This window comes from Canis lupus, chromosome 6 (assembly GCF_003254725.2).
Source record: "Canis lupus dingo isolate Sandy chromosome 6, ASM325472v2, whole genome shotgun sequence".
In the NCBI taxonomy this organism is placed as follows: domain Eukaryota; kingdom Metazoa; phylum Chordata; class Mammalia; order Carnivora; family Canidae; genus Canis; species Canis lupus.
The window spans coordinates 9,595,017-9,618,771 of NC_064248.1; the positions used below are offsets into that span (position 1 = coordinate 9,595,017).

The following is a 23,755-nucleotide window of genomic DNA, read 5'->3' on the forward strand; positions in this document are numbered from 1 at the left end:
TGGTACTGCCTCATTGTATGTAACAATACAAGTCAGACTATGGGGCTGAGCAACGTAGGCCCAAGTTGCTTTTGTGACCTACTTCTCCCCAAAAAAATCACAATATTCCAGAAGAGTCTGTTCCAGGAACTTTGTTCCTGACCCATCTCAGAGTAAAATACCGACCTGATATTTCATAATCCCCTGCAATTCCTCCAAAGAGATTCTCCATCAATGTCAGGAAAGGGAGGCTAACACATTACTGCCATGTAACCATCAGAGCTCTCAATTTCCCCAACTGTCCCACAATGTCCTTATTACAGAAGAACCCTGCTTACAGACTGAGGTACATGTCCCCCTCTGTTGTCTCTTTACTTCAATCTGGAACACTTCCTTAGTCTATCTCTGGCTTTTGTTTAAAAAAAATCCAGCAAGACAAGTTGAAGATCTAATCGGCCTTATTAAGTGATTCATGAATTGGCACATCCTACCTGGCAAGTAGACAGATACTCCCAGGAGGTGTACAAAATGCAAGGTTTTATAGGAAGGAGGGTGGGGCAAGAAGTGTATAGAAGGAAAAGAAAGGATTAAGGTCAGGATCCCTTCTTTCTGGGGGGTGGACCTACAGGGTTTCTATCCTATAGATGACTGACTACTGCCCATCAGGAAGTTTCAGGAGGACTCTTAAAAGTTCACCTTCCTGGGACAGGTGAAAATGTCATTAGTTATGATTGCTATGAGGTGGGGTTGGTGGGAAAGTGAATCTGTTCGGGCTTGTTTTTTTCTTTTTTTTGCTTTCAGGACCTTTACTTTGTCGAAGATTACACACCAGTTACAGATTAGGAGTAGATATTCCTCAGCTTGGGTTTGTCTGATCTTTTTGGGAACTACTTTTGTTGTGCCCAAGATTACGTGTCCGAGAAACCACCAAGGAGCCGACACCAATGCAAACACAAGAGGGTTTATTTACAAGCTCGAGCTTGGGTCCAAGTATACCTGACACAGGGGAGCAGGGACTTGGACCCCGAGGTGGGTTCCAGCTTAGTTTTATGGGCTGGTCTAGGGGACCTCCAGAAGGGGTGGTTTACATTCTCAAGTTCTGTTTACATTCTGATATGGAGGTTTTAAGGGCATTAAGCTCTGTTCTCATTCTGATATGAGACTTTCTGCCACTGGCTTGAGCTCTGTTCTGATTCTAATATGGGGCTTAACTGAAGTAAGGTAAAGTTCAGCTCTTATTCACAGGGGCCTGAGATGGCTGTATTTGTGCTAATGCTGAACTTAGGGTGGAATGGCCTTAATTTTCTCAGCCTCCACACTTTCAGGTTTCTCTTGTTGGCAAGAATATCCCAGAGGTGATGCAATGTTCTTCTCATCACATCCTGTTGGGTGGTGTGCCACCACATCCTCCTGTTCCTTTTTGTTTTGTTTTTTTCACCATTAATATAACTTTATTTTTTCTTTTTTGGAATCTATTTTTTGGTAGATTTTTAATTGGAGTTTGATTTTTCCAACATATAGTATAATACCCAGTGCTCATCCCGCCAAGTGCTCTCCTCAGAACCCGTCACCCAGTCACCCCAAACCCCCGCCTCGCCCACCTCCCCAGCTGAGGCTGGAATATAAAGACAAAGCATGTTTCCCACCTACCAGAACACAGGGTAGAGAGATGAAAATGTTAACTCAAAACTAACAATATAATACTAAGTGCCTCAATTGAGTATTATAAAAAAACATGTTGTGGAGGCTGAGTAAATTAAGGCCATTTCGCCTCAAGTTTAGCATTAGCACAAGTACAGCCATTTTAGGCCCCTGTGAATAAGAGCTGAACTTTACAGGAAAAACTGCAGAATGCCCTCGGCAGGAAATCCCATATCAGAAAGACAACAGAGCTCAAAATGCCCTTGGCAGAGAATCCCATATCAGATCTTAAGAAACTCCCCCACCCTGTCCCCCATATTGGAATGGAAAAAATTCCTCCACCCCTTCTGAAAATCCCCTAGACCAGCCCATAAAAAACCCCGCTGTAACCCACTTCGGGGTCCAAGCCCCTGCTCTGCTGTGTGGAGTATACTTGGACCCAAGCTCGAGCTTGTAAATAAACCCTTGTGTACTTGCATCGGTGTCAGCTCCTTGGTGGTTTCTCAGAACATAATCTTGGGCACAACAATGTGCTCCAAAACCTGTAGAATTAAACTATGAATAAACTTTCTGAACAATGGGGACATCTGGGTGGCTCAGTGGTTGAGCATCTGCCTTCGACTCAGGGCATGATCCCGGATTCCTGGGATGGAGCCTTGCATGGAGCCTGCTTCTCCTCCCTCTGCATGTGTCTCTGCCTCTCTTCCTGTGTCTCTCATGAATAAATAAATAAATAAATAAATAAATAAATAAATAAATAAATTCTTTAAAAAGAAAAATTTCTGAGCAATGGGCAAAGTCACAGTAGATTAACTCATCTATCTAACATATCACGTTGGAGTTCTGAACAAGCCCCATCCACTCAGTGACTGTGATGTTCAAAATATTCAGTCACTGGCTCTCACTCATCGGTTCTGTGTATTCCCCCTTAATGTGCATGAAGCCACTAGTTAATACATTTGTAAAGAGATGTTGATTGACTCACTCAGAGTGATATTTAATGTAAAATGTTCAAAATAAGACATTTTATATAAACATCATTACTACAGTCACCACAATAATTCTTGTTTCTGGGCAGCCTGGGTGGCTCAGCGGTTTAGCGCCACCTTCAGCCCAGGGTGTGATCCTGGAGACCTGGGATCGAGTCCCACGTTGGGCTCCCTGCGTGGAGCCTGTTTCTCCCTCTGCCTGTATCTCTGCCTCTCTCTCTTTCTGTGTCTCTCATGAATAAATAAATAAAATCTTTAAGATAATAATAATAATAATCCTTGTTTCTATTAAAGTTCGTTGACAAAATTGTTGAGAAATTTTTATTCTTGATCAGTTCTCAGGAGAGTAGATGGTACAAACAGGGGGTAGTCTGTGTGAACCGGATAGGTTGAGTCTACATGTCTGACACTTATTAGTCACTTCTTTACACAATATATAATGCTTGACATAGACATCGAAGAAAGCTAAATGAATGTATGGAATTCCCAGTCATCCATCACAGGCTGTACGTGAAGCCCATCTTCATTTTTGGGTTTTACTCATAAAGAAAATTGAGGTCTCTGGTATTCTGGGATCCAGCTTCTTAAAGAACAAAGGGGAAGTCCTTAGGAAAGTCAGGCTCCACTTACACTCCCATCTCTTGGCTCAACCTTGAGAACAACGGGTTTTTCAGGTTGAATAATCCCTCGAGTATTTATTCTCAGGGAGATCTGCAACAGTTAAACAAGTATATGAGAAACAATCAATGAAAATCCTGCTAACAACAGAAGCAAAGCAGGCAAGATATATGAAGGACAAAAATGCATTACAAATATATAAATACTACTTTTAGATTCATATATCTCTCATATGTTGAAATTATTCTGTAAGGTGTCAAGACAGGAGCATATAAGCATTCATCCATCACTCATTCAACAAATATATCTTTTGAACACCTACTCTGTACCAGGCTGGAGACCCTTGATGGTTTGTGTTCTTTTTTTATCTGAATTTTAAGTAAAAAGGATAAGTATTTAAAATTTAAGAGATTTTCAGCCATTACGGCAAACAATTTTGAAAAGTGACAGTTTATTTTGTATATGTTGAAACTTGCAAGGTCATCCTGAGTGTTTATTACACATTTTATTGTCTGGACATCTACAATGCTAACCATCCTGTATTCTCTCCCATGGAAACATCCATTCATGATGACAGACTGGGATGGAAAGGGAACACAGCCTGACTGGAGCCAGTCTACAGAAGATGGAGCCAAGTAGCCAGGATGGCCTGGACTGCAGGCCTCCTTCATATCTGCCAGACATGCTTCACACCAGTGATTCTCAACCTTGCTTGCACGTGAGAATCAAAGGGGGCACATTTAAAGCCACACTCAGGGGGGCACTTGACGGGATGAGCCCTGGGTGATATGCTATATGTTGGCAAATGAACTCCAATTAAAAAAAAAGCCACACTCTGGGTGAATTATGTTAGAATATCTGAGATGATCTGGGCATCAGTATTTTTAATGAACCCACTGATTTCAATGTACAGCAAGGATTTGAGAACCTTAGTCACCAGAGCATCTGTAAATTGTGATGGAGAAGAGCATCTTTCAAAAGGCATGTCATGGTTATCACTGCATATCATGATTATGCATAACATGTTCCCTTTCTTTCAGCGGACTTGAAAGAAATTTAAAACATTGCTTAAGATCAAAGGTCTGCACATAATCATGTCATGCAAAATGCGCTGACAGATGACCCTTTTAGTTGGGTGATCATAAACCATAGATGTGGCACCCAAGAGCTGAAGGACCCTTAAAAGTCACAATAACTCTAAATAGATTCTCTGGTGATAGAAGGAATTATTAGGGATAAATGAGCCCATTTCCAAATATACACATACATACATCTATCCACATCTCTTAGTTTAAAAAAAGCAAGAATAAAACACTGTTTATGCAGAAAGTTATCTCTCTGACCTGTGTTTCTTTACAAGATTTGAAGGAGAAGTTCTGCAGGACCCTGACAAGGGCAAGTTTCATGTTCATGATTGCAAACCTCATTCCAATGCAGTTTCGGGGTCCAGTTCCAAAAGGCAGGTATGTATAAGGATTTATGCTGTCCTTGTTCTTCCTACTGAACCTGGTTCCACAATGGAAGTGGAAAACAAGTTGGTTAATCATAAAAACCACAAGAGGTACCTGTTTGGGGTTCTCAATCAGGAGTATATTGGAAATTTGATAGGCTGGTTCCTTTAATCCTGCTATGCTTATTCTGCTGTGACAATTGTAAACTACAGGTCATTGGATACTCCTTGCTCTATGAAGCATTCAGTCTTGCTGAGGACATGAGATGAATGCCATTGAAAAGACTTATCTTAGACACTAGAATTATATTGAGGGTGGTGAGATGTCCACACTTTGAAAGGCAAGCAGGAAATGAGTCTTACTGAAGGAAAGGTAGGTTTGCGCCTCCATTCTCACTTACGTTGGTCACATGGTCATAGAAAAAGGAAGTAGAGAAATGCCTCCTATGATTTACCTTGTTATTTTTCCCTTCACATCCCTACACTCTTTGCTAGGACCACTCCCAACCACTTACACAGAAAAGATTTTCAGATGAGTTAATTTGGCACATGATGCTACTGCACTATAATCATACTCAGGTCTATGTATACTCACTATAACCACTGAGGCTTGTCTATCTGTTCTAAGAGACTATAAATTACTTGAGGGTTAGACTTACAGTTTATTCAAAATTCTTTCTTTAATACTTATATTAAGGAAATATGTAAATTTGGGGAAATGATAATGGCATTTGGTGAGGTATTATTTAAACTACTTATATCAAAAAAAATAAACTCCTTATATCATGAAGAACATACTGGAATGTTTATAGATGATATGCCTTCGAGTTATATGGAAATCAGGGCAGCCTGGGTGGCTCAGAAGTTTGGTGCTGCCTTCAGCCCAGGCTGTGACCCTGGAGACCCGGGATCAAGTCCCATGTCGGGCTCCCTGCATGGAGCCTACTTCTCCCTCTGCCTGTGTCTCTGCCTCTGTCTCTCTCTCTCTCTCTATCTCTCTGTCTCTCTCTGTGTGTGTCTCTCATGAATAAATAAATAAATAATCTTTTAAAAAAAAGTAATATGGAAAACAGTCTAGGTATTATAATGGTGTGTGGATGGGGCAGTTGATATGGGTTAGTGGTTGTTTGGCAGGTGGTGGGCACATATAGATTCATTAAAAATATTTCACACACTTGTGTCTATAGAATATATTTGTACCTGTGTCAAAAATTGTCCATAAATGCTTCCCTATCCTCCTGAAACAAATGAAATCCTATTCTACACACCAGTCAGTCAATTGACTTTTGTCCCATTCCTCCCTTCTTTAGGCTAGCCTTACATGCAATTATTGCTGTTTGAGTATCATGTCACGTTGCTAATGTCAAAGCAGTAGGTGACTTATTTTCCAAGTAATGTAAAGCATTGAAAGTAATAAAGTTCTGTGTTGTCTGTCTGTTTAGTTGTCACACATCAAGGAGTTGAGACTGGAGTAAATAAAAAATTTTCACAGAAAAAAAATTGTCTATAATAGGGGCAACTGGATGGCTCAGTTGGTTAAGAGTCTGATTTTGGCTCAGATAGTGATCTCAGAGTCCTCAGATCAAGTCCTATGTTGGACTCCCTGCTGAGAAGGGAGTCTGCTTCTCCTGCTCCCTTAGCCCCTCACCCTGCTCATGCTCATTTGCTTCTCTCTCTCAAATAAATAAAATATTTTTTAAAAACTTATCCATAATTGGCATTTTTAATACATGGATTCACTTCCTGGCACAGTCCCTAACACACATAGATAATAAGTACTTCCTCTCATGGCTGAATGAATCATGAAGAAGTACCAGGAGTGGTCTCTGGTTTCTGTTCAAGAAGCTACAGAAGATTGAACAGCTGAGCTTGTGGGAGTCATCAGGTCTCCTGGTCCAGAAAACAGATGACTTGGTCAATTATAAGTTCTTTCAGCAAGTACTATGTGTAGATGCATTGCTAGCACTAGGGACACCATGCAACCAGACAAGGGCTCTCCCAACGGGGACTTTGAGTCAGGGCTAAACATCTAGGTCTCTAAAAACTCATCCAAATTTTGCCCACCAATACAATAAACAGGAAAACATGGACTTTTGCAGAATTCAGGCTTACTCAAAGCCAGACTCTGCTCTGAATTCCCAGAAGAGAAAGCTCAAGACCCCTCCAAGGAGGATGTCTAAATGGCTAGAGAATAGATGACCTCACTTTGGATAAATCCCGGATACTAGAGAGATGAGAGATGCTTAGAACTGCAACCACAGACAGCACAGGACCTATCAGGTCTCCAGCACACTCTGTCCTCAGGCTGCTGCTCCTCCTGCCAGGGATGTGAACTCTCAGCACCACAGCCTCTGTCCTCACACTATACCTAGCAGACATAGTGGCGCAGGGTTACAAACACAGAATGCCAAAAATATATAATGCCATCTTAACTTTTAAGCTTCTATATATGCATAGAAAAATATCCACAAGGACATACATCACATGATTAATAATCCTGATATATTGTGACTGGTGATGATGTTAATTTTCTTTATTCTCAACTAGAGTTTGTAAAATTTGGACAATAATGTTCATTTTGTAACAAGAAAAATACTTCTAAAAATTAAAAAAATAGGGAAGGGAGAAGAAATGTGTGGGAAATATCAGAAAGGGAGACAGAACGTAAAGACTGCTAACTCTGGGAAACGAACTAGGGGTGGTAGAAGGGGAGGAGGGCGGGGGGTGGGGGTGAATGGGTGACGGGCACTGGGTGTTATTCTGTATGTTAGTAAATTGAACACCAATAAAAATAAAAAAAAAATGAAAAAAAAAATTAAAAAAATGTACAAATAAATCATTGTACCACCACACGATTGTCATCTATACTAAGAAAATACAGAATATCCTCCAATATGAGGGTGGGTTCCCCTTTGCAGGGTTCCCTGTACCTTTCAGGTCGGAATTCCTCAGGCTCTGGCCAGAGATTCTGGTCTCGATGAAGAATAAAGGTTGGCACCATCACCACTGTCCCTTTGGGAATGAACACACCACTGATTTCCACATCTTTCTTACAGACCCTCTCAAGTCTACCAGCGACTGAGTATAATCGGAGAGTTTCATTCAATACCATGTCCAGATACTCCATCTGTACAAGGGCCTCATAAGTGGGTGCTGCCTGGAAGGAAGAAACAGATTTAGATAAATGGAGATTTGGATCAATGCTCAAAGCACTCTGTGTACTACTACTGAAGTGTTAGGAACACCTAAGAATCATTTATTTTGAGAGTATTTATAGACATTTGAATGTCTACCATGTCCTTTGATCTACTCAATGGCCCACTGACATGTGAGCAATAGCTGTGAGAAATAGCTGTGAGCAATAGTAATGACTAGGGGAGACCACTGTGACAATCCCCTACACAGGGCCTGAAACCCTTCCCATTTCCAGATAGTGGTTTTTCTTCCTCATATGAACAAAAGTGACTAATAGAGTGTGACGCTTGATCTTTTTAAAGTTTTTTGTTTAAATTCATTCAATTAACATATAGTGTATATTAGTTTCAGGGATAAAATTTAGTGATTCCTCAGTTGCTTATAATACCCAGTGTTCATTACATTTAGTGTTCCTTATGTCCACCACCTGGTTACTTCATCCCCTCAACCCATCACTTCTAGCAACACTCAGTTTGTTTCCTATACTTAAGACTCTCTTATGGTTTGTCTCCCTCTCTATTTTTGTCTTATTTCACTTTCCCTATGACCCTTAATTTAAGTGGAATATGTTGAAGTGACTGATTCCTTTCAAAACAGGGGCCACATATCTGCACCATGAAAGGCGAACATGCAACACAAAATATCCCCTCTTCTACATAAACTCTTCTAGTAGAAATATTCTGTTGGGGCAGCCTGGGTGGCTCAGCGGTTTAGCACCTGCCTTTGACCCAGGGCGTGATCCTGGAGACCCGGGATCAAGTCCCAAGTCAGGCTCTCTGCATGGAGCCTACTTCTCCCTCTGCTTCTCTCTCTCTTTCTCTCTCTCTCAGTGTATCTCATGAATAAATAAATAAATAATCTTAAAAAGAATACTCCATATGAAATATTCTGCTTCCTAGCTTTTCAATTATATATACAATATTTGGAGAGGAACATTATATTGAAAAAGTATAATTTGGGGAGACACTAGTTCGTCTCAAACCAAATAGGGCAAGAGAAGGCTACAATTGGATGCTACCAATTCTGGACATAAATTTCAGTTTTAGGAAAAGTAATAAGGGGATCAGAACCCTACTCTCAACCCCACCCTCTGTTGCTGGAACAGTCTCCTAGTTGTCACTTTGGAGTTTCACTGTTTGCCATATAGGTCACTCCAGACCCAGAGGTCAGGGGTCTTCATAAACAGGGAACTCCAGGTTGGGCAGAGATCTGAAAACAATGAGGGAAATTATGTGTCTATCACTTGGTGTTATATTTAAGAGCCAACATTTTACAGATTGTAGCTCAGTTTCCTGACTTGTTAAATGGAGATAATACAGTTGATACTTCATAGGGTATGTGGTAGAGAAACTCACTGCTCATCCAGGATCCATGCAGATCCCCATATTTCCTAGCTCACATGAATTTACAGGAAACCATTTTGCAAATGGGGTATGAACTGATGAGACAAATGTCAGTTCAGGGCCAAACATTTGAAAATCAAGTGAGCAACACATAGCTCCTTGTTACCCAGCAAACAATAAGTCCCCAGGTTCTAGATAATGCAGGTATAAGAAAATGGAGCCTCTTTACCTGGTATCACCAATAACTGTCTGGAGCAGAGACTCACTCCCATCTTCTGCTAAGGCCCATATCTGACACGCAAATGTGGAAATAGGAGTAAGCCTTTTTATGAAAACCTACCTAGGTTTGAGGGCTAATCTATTACTGAGACATAACCAAGCCTACACTGACTCCCTTCTTCAGGTATGACCCACTCACCTTATTGGGGAAAGTCGCATCAATCTCCTCCTGCAGTTTCTGCTGGACATCACGGTGAGTGGCCAATTCATACATAAGAAAGGAAAGACAACTGCTAGTGGTCTCATAGCCAGCAAAAATAAAGACAATAGATTGGACCACCAGCTCCAAATCAGATAGAGCTAAAAGGAGAAGAAACACATATTAGCTATAACAGGTGAATGTAAAAAACCACACTTTAGATAATGAGAAGTCCATTTGAAACTCCCAATTCCCTTGGGGAAAATGTAAAAGCAATTCAGAATCAAACTCAGAGTGGTTTGCACTCTGATGTCTATCTTACAGAGCCAGAAAAGCCAGAAGTTATCTTGATCTGGTTCTTCCTATGGTCTATACTATTCTTGGCCATCTGCTCCTGCTAGTGCCACCCTCTGCACCAACACAGATAGGTAATTTCAGGAGATGGCATTTCTGTCTAACGTACATGGTGTTATCAGCATGACCTTTGGAGGATCCTAAAAGTACTTCAGTCGTAAGTAACATGGGATACCATTCTCCCCCAAGAAAATTTATATTCTTCTAGCTAAAAGAGAACTTAAATTTATTTAGAGAGTTTGTGATACTAAGACTTAATTGTCAGAAAAAATGAATGATCTTTCATCCAAACATATTTGTGGAAAGTGAAGAGAACAATATTGGGCTACTGATAAATTCTTGTTGCTCAAAGAGTGATCCATGGACCATCAGCATCTGCAGCATCTGGGAGTTTATTAGAAATGCAGAATCTCAAAAAAAAAATAAAAATAAAAATAAAAAAAAAGAAATGCAGAATCTCAAACCTCACCCTAGAACTATCGAATCAAAGTCTGAGCTTTCATGAGATGTGGTGATTTGTGTGAACAACCTAGCTTGAGAAGCATGGATTATACCTTTCAGAGGTCTCAGCTAGTAGAAGACCTGGCACACAACTTCGCAAGTGCATGATCTCCAATATGTACAGAAACTACAACACAGATGTGGTATATATATACCACATCTTCTTTATTCATTTATCTGTTCATGCAGGTGGGGGGATGTAGTGACTGGGTGATGGGCACTGAGGAGGGCACTTGAAGGGATGAGCACTGGGTGTTATACTATATGTATATAGTACATATACAAACTGAAATATACAAAAAAAAAAAAAAGACCGGTAATGGAGCTGGCTTAATTAATGCCACCAAAGAAGCAGAAGAAAAAAATGTGTCAAAGGCAAGGTACTGACCAGCATGAAATATAGACGAATTGAATCCAGTGAATGGAATTAGCAATCATGGCCTGAATTTCACCTTCCTTAGTGAATGGCCCCACTCTGAATATAAATTGGAATATCTTTTGATTTGCTCCTGGCAGAAACTCAGCATGGTCATGTCCTAATCTATTTGACAAAACCTGTGTTAGGACCTTTAGATACTGAGAGCACCTACCCACTACAAACCCATAATTCACAGCTAAAAACAATGCAAAAAGTGCTAGAAAAGTCTACAAAGTTCCGATTTCCTAGTCACACTTTTCGTGAAGCTGCTATGGGTAAATTCAACTATCAAATTCTTGCCTTTCACCCAGTCACTCCATCCCCCCGCCCTCCTCCCCTTCCACTACCCCTTGTTCATTTCCCAGAGTTAGGAGTCTCTCATGTTCTGTCACCCTCTCTGATTTTTCCCACTCATTTTCTCTCCTTTCCCCTTTATTCCCTTTCACTATTTTTTATATTCCCCATGTAGTGAAACCATATAATGTTTGTCTTTCAAGTGACTTACTTCACTCAGCATAATACCCTCCAGTTCCACCCACATTGAAGCAAAAGGTGGATATTCGTCCTTTCTAATGACTGAGAAATATTCCATTGTGTGTGTGTGTATGTGTGTGTGTGTATATATATATATATATATATATATATATATATATATATACACATTTTCCATTCATCTTTAAATGGACACCGAGGCTCCTTCCACAGTTTGGCTATTGTGGACATTTTTGCTATAAACATTGGCACTTGACGGGATGAGCACTGGGTGTTATACTATATGTTGGCAAATAGAACCCCAATAAAAAATATATATAAAAAAATTCTTGCTCTCCATTACCACAAACCCCATGATAATAAAAGTTCAGGGCTGGGAGCCGCTGCCGCGCGAGAGGAGTGGCCGGAACTGCTTGAATATCCACGTTTCAGTGTCTTTGCTTATCAAAAGTTTTAATTCATCATGGATAATCTGTCACCAGAAGAAATTCAGCTGAGAGCCCACCAGGTTACTGATGAGTCTCTGGAAAGTACAAGGAGAATCCTGGGTTTAGCCATTGAGAGCAACTAAACCGCATAGAAGAAGGCATGGACCAAATAAATAAAGACATGAGAGAGGCAGAGAAGACTTTAACGGAACTCAACAAGTGCTGTGGCCTTTGTGTCTGTCCATGTAATAGGACAAAGAACTTTGAGTCCAGTAAGGCCTACAAGGCAACATGGGGAGATGGTGAAGACAACTCTCCTAGCAATGTAGTATCTAAGCAGCCAGGCCGAGTGACAAATGGGCAGCCTCAACAACCAGCCACTGGAGCAGTTAGCGGTGGATACATTAAACGTATAACTAATGATGCTAGAGAAGATGAGATGGAAGAGAACCTGACTCAAGTGGGCAGTATCCTAGGAAACCTAAAAAACATGGCCCTGGAAATGGGCAATGAGATCGAGGCTCAAAATCGAAAAATAGACCGGATCACAGAAAAGGCTGACACCAACAACGATCGTATTGATATTGCCAATGCCAGAGCAAAGAAACTCATTGACAGCTAAAGCTGCTGCTGTACTTCTTTTTCATGTATTCACTTCTCTAGCTCCTCCTTCAAAGCCATTACCTTTTCAGAGTTTGACGTTTTGGTTCCATGCTCTTCTAAATCAGGAGATAATGTGCAAGAAGGGCCAGGAGTACAGATCCCCTATTTTTTTTTAATGTTCTCTTTCCTTTGAGGGTACACTATTGCTTGTCTGTCCTTGTATATTTTTTTTTCCTTGATTCATAGTTTTAGATTGGTTTTTATACATCTTATATCGTGTTATTTTTCATCCTTCTCATTTACTTTAGCAGGTTCTTTTGCTTTCAAGATTTGGAAGCATTGCCAAAGACAGCCATGAAGAAGGAAACTGGGGGCAAGGGGAGCATAAGGAGGAGAGGCAAGAGATAAGAGGTTGTTACCTCAGTAAAACTTGCATGCCACAAAGCAAAAATTGCATAGCCACAGTAAAGATCTAGCTGGGTTTAATTTTTAATTTAAGCTGCAGTTATTGCCAGTTTAGGCTAATCCTTGGTAACGGAGCTTTTATACACAATATTTTTGTTATACATCATAACTTGGTAACCTCTGCTCCAAAAAAAATAGAATTTTTTCAAAGTGAGCTTAGTTGCTGAACTTCTGGTGATTTGTGTATGTACATAGTGATCCCATTTCATATTGCACCTTACAGGAACACTTTGTATAAATGAATGGCTTTTTATTTTCACGTTATTAGTATCATGGTCCCATTACATGCTTGTTAACCTCATAAATTTGTCATTAGTCTTTGAAGAAAAAAAATATGTAAATATGTATGTGTAACATGAGAATTTCTCTCTAAAGCAGGGCTTAAATTTTTTTGGAGAAGTTTGACAAAGTATATCACGTGAATTCAGATTTACCTCAAAGCCAAGAATTATGTTTTGTTTTGTTTTGTTTTTTAAGAATTATGTTTAGATAGGCTAAAAGAAACTTGTTTTGATCTCAGGTAGAAAAATAGTTAGATTGCTTTGAATTTTTTTGTAGCTTTAGACTTTAAAACTAGAATTTATTGTTTAACTAAAAAGTGATTTGGAAAATTATGCCTTTGGTTTAATTATTGATGACTGCACTATCATTCAGTTAGCCTTGTGGATTGAATTATGTCCAGAATCACATTTATTTAGATCTTGAACAGTGTTAGAAGAATCTGTTTGGTATTTGTCACCCTTATTTAAGAACTAGTGTCTGCATACTTCAAAGCTATTAATGTGGATTGGTTTGACCAATAACCACTGCTTGATCTTTACAATTAAATTTTATAACTAACTAAAAAAAAAAAAAAGTTCAGGGCTGTACTCTCCAATAAGGTAGGCAGATGCGGCTATTTATATTTAAATTTTAATTAGTTATATTAAATACAATATAAGATTCAGAGCTCAGTGACACTAGCCACATGGTAAGTGCTCAAAAATCACATGTGTGCAGTGTTTCTGTACAGGACCAAGCAAATATAAAATATTTCCTCCATCAGAGAAAAAAGTAGAACTAGATAGATAGATAGATAGATAGAATAGAAGTAGAGATAGATTGGTAGGTAGAGATGGATAAATGGATAGATAGATAGATGATAGATAGATAGATAGATAGATAGATAGATAGATAGATAGATAAATGGTATGAAAGAATAAGCCCATCCTTTTCCTCTAGAATCAACTGTTATATATTCAACAATTTTGTGAGCTTGTTGTCAAATCACAGATGGCTTGAAATTAACCATGATGGAAATATTTCTGTCATAGAAACAACTATAAATTAAGCCTGTTTTTTTTTCTTTTAAATACTGAGAGCATACTTACATCATGGGTTATGGATAAAGAAATATTTGTGTTGATCAGTGCTGTGTAGATATATTTGATGTTGTTAACTTGGCTCACTGAGAGGAAATAGAAGCAAATAACCCCTAGTAGCAACGAGTACTCCTAGATCCCAGATTTGGTTTCTAAATACCATTTTAACTAAAAGGAATCAGAGTTTCTTGGAGAAATGGCTGGTTCAGGGCTCATCAGGAGAAACAGAAGAGAAATCTGAGATGTCTGACATCAGGATGCAAGGTAATGCCCAGAAAATAATATGGGAAAAGGATACAGAATACTCTATTTTTTTAATGGTGGATATACATCATTATATATATATGTCGAAACCCATAGCATATACATCAACAAGGATGAACTATAATATAAACTATGGATTTTGGGTGGTAATAATGTGTTGTTGTAGGTATATTGATTATTTAAAAATTACCACATCATGAGGGATTTTGATTCGGGATGCTGTATGTAGGTGGGGCAGGGGAAATATGAGATAAATCTCTATGTCTTTCACTCGATTTTGCAGTGAACCTAAACTGCTATAAAAAATCAAGTCTGGGGCACCTGGGTGGCTCAGCACTTAAGCATCTGCCTTCAGCTTAGCACGTGATCCTGGCGTCCCAGGATGGAGTCCCACATCAGGCTCCCTGCATGGAGCCTGCTTCTCCCTCTGCCTGTGTCTCTGCATCTCTCTCTCTCTCTCTCTCTCTCTCTCTCTCTCCCCCTCTCTCTCTCTCCGTGTGTCTCATGAATAAATAAATAAAATCTTTTTAAAAACCAAAGTCTATTGAAAACATAAAAAAGAAGAAAGGAAAAACAAAAACACAGGTGCCCACTTAAAGGGCTTCCAGACAAAAAATCTGAAAGAATCAAGGATCTAAGAAAAAAATGATATAAGACACTTAGTAATATAAGAGATCATACCGACATATATAAAGAAAGAAATACAATAATGATGACGTATAGAAAGCTCACCCTAACAATGGACTATTATTCAAAATATAGAAGAAATGGTACAAGTAAAGAGTCATCATTTTGTAACCATCATAGTAATAATAGTTTTAGTCAAAGACCATCCATGGATGATAAAAGTAATAGATGATGATTTAAAGAGAAATACAATGTGTACACATACCTGCACCAGTTACTTCTTAATTACAAAAAGGGAAAAAACACTTGAAGTAGATTAAGCTAGTGAATAAAATATAACCACAAGTGTTTCAAGTTACGGTCATCAACACTGGGGCCATGTACCTCCTTATGTGATGAAGACTTGATGTGAATTTCCAGGCAGATTCGGTGGGTCTGGATTAGGCTGCAGGACTGACATTGGAAACAAGTTCCCCTGTGGCAGACCACAGATTGTTTTGTCTATGGTTCCCCTTCAAGCTTTGAACAGGTAGTATGGCTTGGTTTTTCTGGAAAATGCTCTGTCTACCTTTTGTATCTGAACATATTTCTTTCTTCAATTTGCCAAAATTCCATCTGCTAAAAATCTTCCTCCACACCTTGGAACCACCCCCTCTTTCTGAGCCACCTCATCAATGGCCCTCTGAAGCTCTTCTCGCTTACCTTTATGAGTGTCCATTTCTTTGGAATTCTGGGAGTTAATCATCAGCTGAAGAAAGTCCACTCGGTGCTAGAAACAAAAAGAGAAATTTCCATGGCAAAAAATCACTTGTGAAGTCAGAAGTAAATCAGACGTGAAGTATCCTGAGACTATAGCCCATTTACATCCCGAATTTAGAGTAGTGTTGCCAGAGTCCTCGGTGAACAAAAGTGCTCAGCTATAAATCTTGGAGAGCAGGATGTTTCCCTGACAGGAATCCAGCCATTATGTCTCATTGCTTTTTGGATCTTGCTCTGTCTCTGTCTGATCCTCAGCTTCTCTGACTTTTGAACATACCTTCCTGGCCCAAGAGTTGCCTGATCCCTCTCCTGTCACATCTACTAGCTAAGGAGAAAGTCCCTGACTTCAGTCCTTTCTTCCAGCCTTAATTCTTAATGAATAGCCACATAGACCAATCCCTGACCTCTGCAGAGTCCATGAGCAGCTTCTGTGTCAGCATCTTCCAATGTCTCACCCTCCCAGAACTCTGCACAATATTCAGTGATATCAGCCCTGTCTCCTTGTCCTACACATGTCCTACAGCTGGCCATCAGGCCTCATGAAGGCAAAGCTGGCTTAGCCAGCTTGCAGCTTCAGTGCCCAGAGAAGATTTCTACCCATTCCAGACTATGGCAGGGTCAAATTTAACATAGACTATATACTCCACCAGGTGCCTAATAGGACCTTCCCCTGGAGAAGGTGTAAGATAAGAGGCTTTGAATTGAAGGGATTCTTTGCCAATGTAAGATCTGGCAAAATTACACTACCAGGAAAATGATTTTACACAGTAATTTTTACATTTTGACAATTTATTGAAAGAAAGCGGTAGTTTTTTTCTCACTGAAGTTTATGCAGTGACATACTACTTGCCATGTTTATTAATAAATTTTAAACAAATGTTGGGTATTTGTCGTTTGACAAATGCCCACCATTTGCTTCAACGTGGATGGAACTGGAGGGTATTATGCTGAGTGAAGTAAGTCAATCGGAGTAGGACAAACAGTGTATGTTCTCATTCATTTGGGGAATATAAATAATAGTGAAAGGGAATATAAGGGAAGGGAGAAGAGATGTGTAGGAAATATCAGAAAGGGAGACAGAACATAAAGACTCCTAACTCTGGGAAACGAACTAGGGGTGGTGGAAGGGGAGGAGGGGTGAATGGGTGACGGGCACTGAGGGGGGCACTTGACGGGATGAGCACTGGGTGTTATTCTGTATGTTGGTAAATTGAACACCAATAAAAAATAAATTTATTATTAAAAAAATAATAAATTTTAAACATAGTCTGTCTGACTCATCTTCTTATTTCCTTCCCTGACCTCCACATTCTTCATTCTCCCTAAAATGTTAGAAGTCTCCTGCTTTAAACCCTACAGTTCTCTACCTACCATAAAAACATATAGAAGTGCAGATGTTGGGTATATGCAGCTCAATAAATTATCAAAAGTGAACACCTGGGGACACCGGGGTGGCACAGTCAGTTGAGTGCCCAACTTTAATTTCCGCTCAGGTCATGATCTTGGAGTCGTAAGATCAAGCCTCATGTTGGACTCCGTACTTGGTGTGGAGTCTGCCAGAGAGTCTCTCTCTCTCACTCCCTCTACCTGTCTTCCTGTTCATCCACATACTCTCTCTAAATTAAATAAAATCTTTGTTTTTAAAGTGAATACCTACACATAACCACCAATAGATTTACCTTTTGTTTATCTTTTAGGCGACTTTCCTTCATTCTCTCTACAGATTTTCTGAAAAAATCAGTAACTTTCTTTGGAAATAGCCAGATATTTAATATTTCAAAAACCGGAATAAGGAATGGAAACAGTACTGTAAGGAAAAAGAACAACGGAAAGCATAATGAAAATGCAAAATTTACCTGGAGCAATTATAATTTGGTCTACCAATCAGAAGATTAAAAGACACCAGGATAGGCACTTGGGTGACTCAGTAGTTGGGCGTCTGCCTTTGACTCGCAGGATCCTGGTTCAAGTACCATACCAGGCTCCCTGTGCAGAGCCAGATTCTCCCTCTGCCTATGTCTCTGCCTCTCCCTGTATCTCTCATGAATACGTAAAAAAAATCTTTTTTAAAAATAATTTTAAAAATAAAAGAGACCAGGAGTCTGTCCTTCTAGGACTTTTACTTAAACTTTCAAGCCAATGGCTGAGCCAGAGCAAGTCACACATAGAGGCCACCACTAGAGAGGTCAGATCTGTGCCTTCTGGAACATCTTTGGAGTGACCAAAGGAACCCAGGAACAATTTCCTGATCCCTTAGGCTTTTATTTTTGGACTAGAGTCTCTTTGGAAACACCAGACCATAATATGCTATTATAACTAATCATGCTGTTTAAGAAATTGTTGCCAGGATGTAAATAATACAGAGTATGCCCTTCAACCACAAAGGAATAAAATGAGAAATCGAGAACACAAACAACATTTGGAAACCCATGAATCTGTAGAAATTACACAATACATTCCTATATAGCCACTGGGCAAAGAAGAAATCGAAAGGCCACTTAAGAATCAATCACTTGGAGATTACAAAAATGAAGAAATCACATACCAAAGCTCACAAGATGTAGTAAAAGCAGTGACCATAAGGAAATTTATAGTTATATATGCCTACTTCTAAAAAGAACCAATATTTAAATCAACTACCTTCCTCTCTGTCAAAAACATGCTGAGAAACCAAGAACACACTAAATAAAGCAAGCAGAAGGAAGCACATAATACAGACAATAGGAGAAACCTATCAAATAGAGAATAAAAAACAAGAGAAAATTCAATGAAAGCAAAGCTGAGAGATGAATGGATAAAGAAGATGTGGTTTATGTATACAATGGAATATTACTCAGCTATTAGAAATGACAAATACCCACCATTTGCTTCAACATGGATGGAACTGCAGGGTATTATGCTGAGTGAAGTAAGTCAGTCGGAGAAGGACAAACATTATATGTTCTCATTCACTTGGAGAATATAAATAATAGTGAAAGGGAATATAAGGGAAGGGAGAAGGAATGTGTGGGAAGTATCAGAAAGGGAGACAGAACGTAAAGACTGCTAACTCTGGGAAACGAACTAGGGTTGGTAGAAGGGGAGGAGGGCGGGGGGTGGGAGTGAATGGGTGACGGGCACTGGGAGTTATTCTGTATGTTGGTAAATTGAACACCAATAAAAAATAAATTTAAAAAAAAAGAAAGCAAAGCTGAATCTTTCAAAAGAACTTTAGATAGATAGACGGACCAAGCAAAAAAGGAGAAGAGATTCAAATTATTATTATTAGAAGTGAAAGAGGAGATTACTGCTGACATTACAAAAATAAAAAGGACATACAGAATACCATGAAAAACTGTAAGCTAATAAATTACATAACTGAGATGAAATGGAAGAATTGCTAGAACAACACAAAGTAGAAGATGACATTTAAAAAAATAACACACAGGCAGGGGCACCGGAGTCACTCAGTTGGTTAAGCATCTGTCTTTGGCTCAGGTCATGATCCCGGGGTTCTGAGATTGAATCTCAGTCAGGTTCCCTGCTCAACAAGAGTCTGCTTCTCTTTTTCCCTCACTCCCTCCCTGCCCCCCCATGTTCTCTTTCTCTCTCTCTTTCAAATATATAACAATAAAATATTTTTTAAAAAAACCCACATAGGCAATCTGAAAGATGAGAAAAAAGATTGAGTTAATAGTGAAGAAAGGACCAACAAAAAGAAGCTCAGCTCCAGATGGTTTCACAGATGAATTCCAGCAAATATTTAAAGTAGAATCAATGCCAATTTTACACAAATTCTTCCAAAAAACAGAAGAGGTAGGAATACTTCCAACTCAATCTTGAGGCCAGTGTTACTCAATACTAAAACCAGACAAAGATATTGAGGAAGAAGAAAACTACCAACCAATGTACCTTATGACATGTCATCTTATGACATCACAAAATCCTCAACACAATAACTGGCCAAATGAACCCAGCAACATATCCAAAGAAGGATATGCCACAACCAAGAGAGGTTTAACCCCAGCAATGCCAGGTTATACATACAATATAACAATAAATTTTTTTAAAAACCACACGGTCATCTCAATACAGGCAAAAGAAAAACTATTTGACAAAAATCCAACACCATTTAGCAATACAAACACTCAACAAACTGGGAACAGAAAGGAATATCCTCAACCTGATAAAGGGCATCTACAAAAAACTCATACTTAACACTGCACTTAACAGATATAGACTGGATATTTTCCCCTCAGATTAAGCAAAAACAAGGAAGTCTCTATTGCCACTTCTATTCAACATCGTATTAGAAATTTGAGCCAGGAAAAGTAGACGAAAGAAAGAAAGAAAGAAAGAAAGAAAGAAAGAAAGAAAGAAAGAGCTATTAATAAAGGAGGTAAAGAAGTAAAAGCATCTCTATTATCAGCAATATAATGTTATACATAGAAAATCCAAAGGAATGCAATAAAAGTCTATTGGAACTAATAAATATATTTAGCAGGGTTTCAGGATACAAAATCAACACATGAAATCAATTCTGTTTCATACACTGCAAAAAAAATCCAAAAGTGAAATTAGGAATATAAGTCCTTTACAATAACATCAAGAAGAAGAGAATGATTAAGAATAGCTTTAACAAAAGAAATGCTTATACTGTGAAAACTACAAATATTGTTGAAATGAAGAAGACCCATGTAAATGGAAAAATATCCAATGATCATGAATTAGAACTTAATATGTCAAAATACATCATACAACAGCAATAACAATAGGTATAATGTTGTATTTAACTGTCCAGTATTTACTATCTTATAACTGCAAGTTTGTAACTTTGGTCACCTTCATTCAAGTACCACCCCCAACCCCTGCTTTTGATAGCCACAAATGTGATCTCCTTTTTGTATGACTTTGGTTCTTGTGCTATTTTTCTCAGTCCACACGTAATTGAGGTCAGACAGTATTTGTCTTTCCCTGCCTGACTCTCTTCACTTATTGTAATGTCCTCAGATTCCAACCATGCAGTCCAAATACAGGATTTCCTTCCATTTTTATGACTGAATAAAATTTCATGGTATATACATTTTTTGTCCATTTCTTGGTCAGTGAACACTCACCATAAAAATTGAATTGTACGGTTTTAAAGGGGAACTTATAGGTTATATGAAGTTATATCTCAATAAGATTGTTGTAGCAAGATAGGAAGTGAGAGAGGAAGGAAGGGAAGAAAAAGGAAAGGGAGGAGAAAAAGAAAAATAATACTGTACATACATATGGAGAAGAAAAATGGGTCAAGGAAATCAAATTTTAAGAGATTCTTGGTATTTTCCACAAACGGATCTTGTGGGTGGTTGAGGGAATCAATGTTCACTCCAAACGATATGCTGGTAATCACATCCATGCTGTAGGCTCCAAAGACACTGTGAGAGAAATAAAGATGCGAATAATTAAAATCAGTACCTCTTTACTATCCTTATCCAACATTTGCAGCAAGAAGTACATGTAGATTCTAATGTCCAGGCAAGACAAGAGCCACACTTCCACCTGCTGGATCATCTGAAGAGTCTATATCCCATCACATTCATTCATGAGATGTTCACGAGTTATCAGTGATTCAGCTCACCTTGTCCTGGGGGTGATGGGGTCTCTAGGGCAAGTTAGACGGACTTCTGAGATCAAGAAGCTTGATCTCAGCCATGGAGATCTAGAGACCCAAAGATGGAGGGCTAGAGATCTAGTCATGGAGGGCTAGAGATCCAAAGATGGATAATTTACAGTAGTGTGTTTTGAGAATGGGCAATAGAAGGTAATAATCACAGTATCTGAGCAGGACAAATAGTGGAATAATTAACCCTTCCTCAGGGAGTCAAGAAAGTTGAAACTGATCTGGATCCTCTCTTACCACAGTCTCTATGTTCAGAGCTGATTCCTCAATAGTATGTTACAGAACACCAACACCCTGTTCTGTGCTGCCAGGAACATCACCTCCCTTCTCTATACTCCTGCTAAGTCTCCTGAATGACCCACTCTGTCTCAGCTGCAGTGATCCGAGATTGCCCTGGGGACTCACTCACTTCTGGAAAATAGAAGAACTAGGAATGTTATTACTTTAAAAATACATACTAATTCACACCAAAATTGATCTTAAGAGTTAATATTTAGTATTTTGCTAATATCTGCAACAAAATCAGGAAGGGGTTTAAGTTGTTCCAAATTCCACATGAAAACTTCCCCACCCAGTGCCCACAATCTGTACCAAGTGCTCTCCACCCCCCGCCCCCACCATTCCATACCTCCTACACTCAAAGATTTGGTACAATCATGTTTTCTTTATTCAAGCATATATTTTTGTCTTCCAGGGTATTCAAGGTAACATTATAGCAGATAAATTAATCCTGCCTCATGTGCACAAAAGAAGACCCTCTCCCTCCTGGCTGCTCTGCCTTTTTAGGTGAGCTACCTCTCCTTGGCTGGCCCATTGTTGTAACGCCACACGTCTACTTCAGCTGTGGTAACTAAACAGTGGGAATTGGGCTCTGTGGCAGCAGTTGGAAAGTGTCGTGACAGAGTTGGAATCCCAGAAGCTGCACTCCTACTTACTCTTTCAAGTTGATGGCCTTGCCTTTCTCTGCCTCCTTCCTCAGGTTGTTCACCAACACATCTCCATACTGGCCAATGATGGGGAACATCTACACACAAAGTACACCACCTGAAGTTAAATCCAAAACCCGAGTACTAGAATGACATGACTTTCACAAGCATGTAGCTATAAGGGACATTTAATAACAAATTTTATCATATTTCTTCCAGGAGATGAAGATAAAAGACTATTTTTAGGAAGCCCAAATGCAGCAGAGTACCACTTAGAGATGGACTATGATCTCATTTTACATTTGTTCCCAGGTGTATTCCTTTACTTCCTAATTAAAAGTCTTCTTCTTTTCTTACCTCCTTGAGCTTTCCAGTGGTGAAGGTTGGAGACAGCAAAGTTCGTATTCTCTTCCACTCTTCATCCTCAGACAGAGAGATCGCACTTTTCATAAATCCTACTGGACCAAGAGTCTAGAGTCAAAGCAAAACATTTGCCCTAAATAAGTTTTAGAAGTCTCGAAGGTTGCGGAAAGTTTGTTAAATGGGAAGAAATTATTAAACAAATCTTTAGTGACCATTGACTTAGTAGAAGGGCTTTTGCCAGATGCTCGATACATATTTGTTCCCAGTGCAGTGCTTCCTGCAAGGCTGAAGGCGGCATCTAGTTACCTGTAGTATTTCCAGCCCTTATATTCCAATCTCCTTTTCGGTGTAAATGTGGTATGGGAAAATTTGGTAGGGAAACCACTCCTTCAGGGGAATTCACATGATTAACACCTACTATATTCTCCTAAGCTGTGCAGAATGAAATTAGATTGATGGAAGATAGTCAGATAGCCTTGTCAACTGTAAGTTGCTTCTACCAGTTCTGTCTTTACATGTATCTAAAGCCTGAGTATCTCAAAAAAACAGATTTCTTGATATGGTGGTTTTTATAGAAAAAAAATGTAGTTAACACTAAAAAAGATTAGGAATCCATTTGCTATTATGAAGAAATGATGCAATTACATGGAAATCTTTCCCCCTGTATTGTCCCCAAAGAGACAGAAGGAAAAAATATAATTATATTTCTTAGCTTAGGACTGGCCTACAAAGCCAACCAGCTGGAAACTTTCCTCCAGCTTCCAATACCTATATTTTTTTCTGGGTCCAGCACTCTATTTTATTTCTTTAGAATATCAGTTGCGGGCAGCCGGGGTGGCTCAGCGGTTTAGCACCTCCTTCAGCCCAGGGCGTGATCGTGGAGACCCAGGGTCGAGTCCCACATCGACCTGCATGTG

At 39.2% G+C, this 23,755-nt stretch overlaps 2 protein-coding genes across 2 annotated transcripts in view; one reads left to right on the forward strand and one right to left on the reverse strand.

Annotated features, from left to right (window-relative positions):
* Positions 1–2,903: 2,903 nt before the first annotated feature.
* LOC112663009 (cytochrome P450 3A12) overlaps positions 2,904–23,755 on the reverse strand; it is a 37,832-nt gene continuing 16,980 nt past the window's right edge. The window contains exons 5-13 of the mRNA XM_035717780.2: positions 22,833–22,946; positions 22,485–22,573; positions 21,156–21,304; positions 17,585–17,712; positions 15,849–15,915; positions 9,634–9,794; positions 7,608–7,834; positions 4,571–4,733; positions 2,904–3,320 (exon numbers count right to left, since the gene is read on the reverse strand). Coding sequence (XP_035573673.2) covers positions 3,225–3,320; positions 4,571–4,733; positions 7,608–7,834; positions 9,634–9,794; positions 15,849–15,915; positions 17,585–17,712; positions 21,156–21,304; positions 22,485–22,573; positions 22,833–22,946 — 1,194 coding nt within the window. The 3' untranslated portion in view covers positions 2,904–3,224. The remainder of the gene's footprint in view (positions 3,321–4,570; positions 4,734–7,607; positions 7,835–9,633; positions 9,795–15,848; positions 15,916–17,584; positions 17,713–21,155; positions 21,305–22,484; positions 22,574–22,832; positions 22,947–23,755) is intronic.
* Positions 11,781–13,508, forward strand: LOC112646273 (synaptosomal-associated protein 23-like). Its single transcript, XM_035717781.2, is given in 2 exon segments — positions 11,781–11,955; positions 11,958–13,508. Coding segments are annotated over 2 exon segments (585 nt in total). The 5' UTR covers positions 11,781–11,861; the 3' UTR covers positions 12,449–13,508.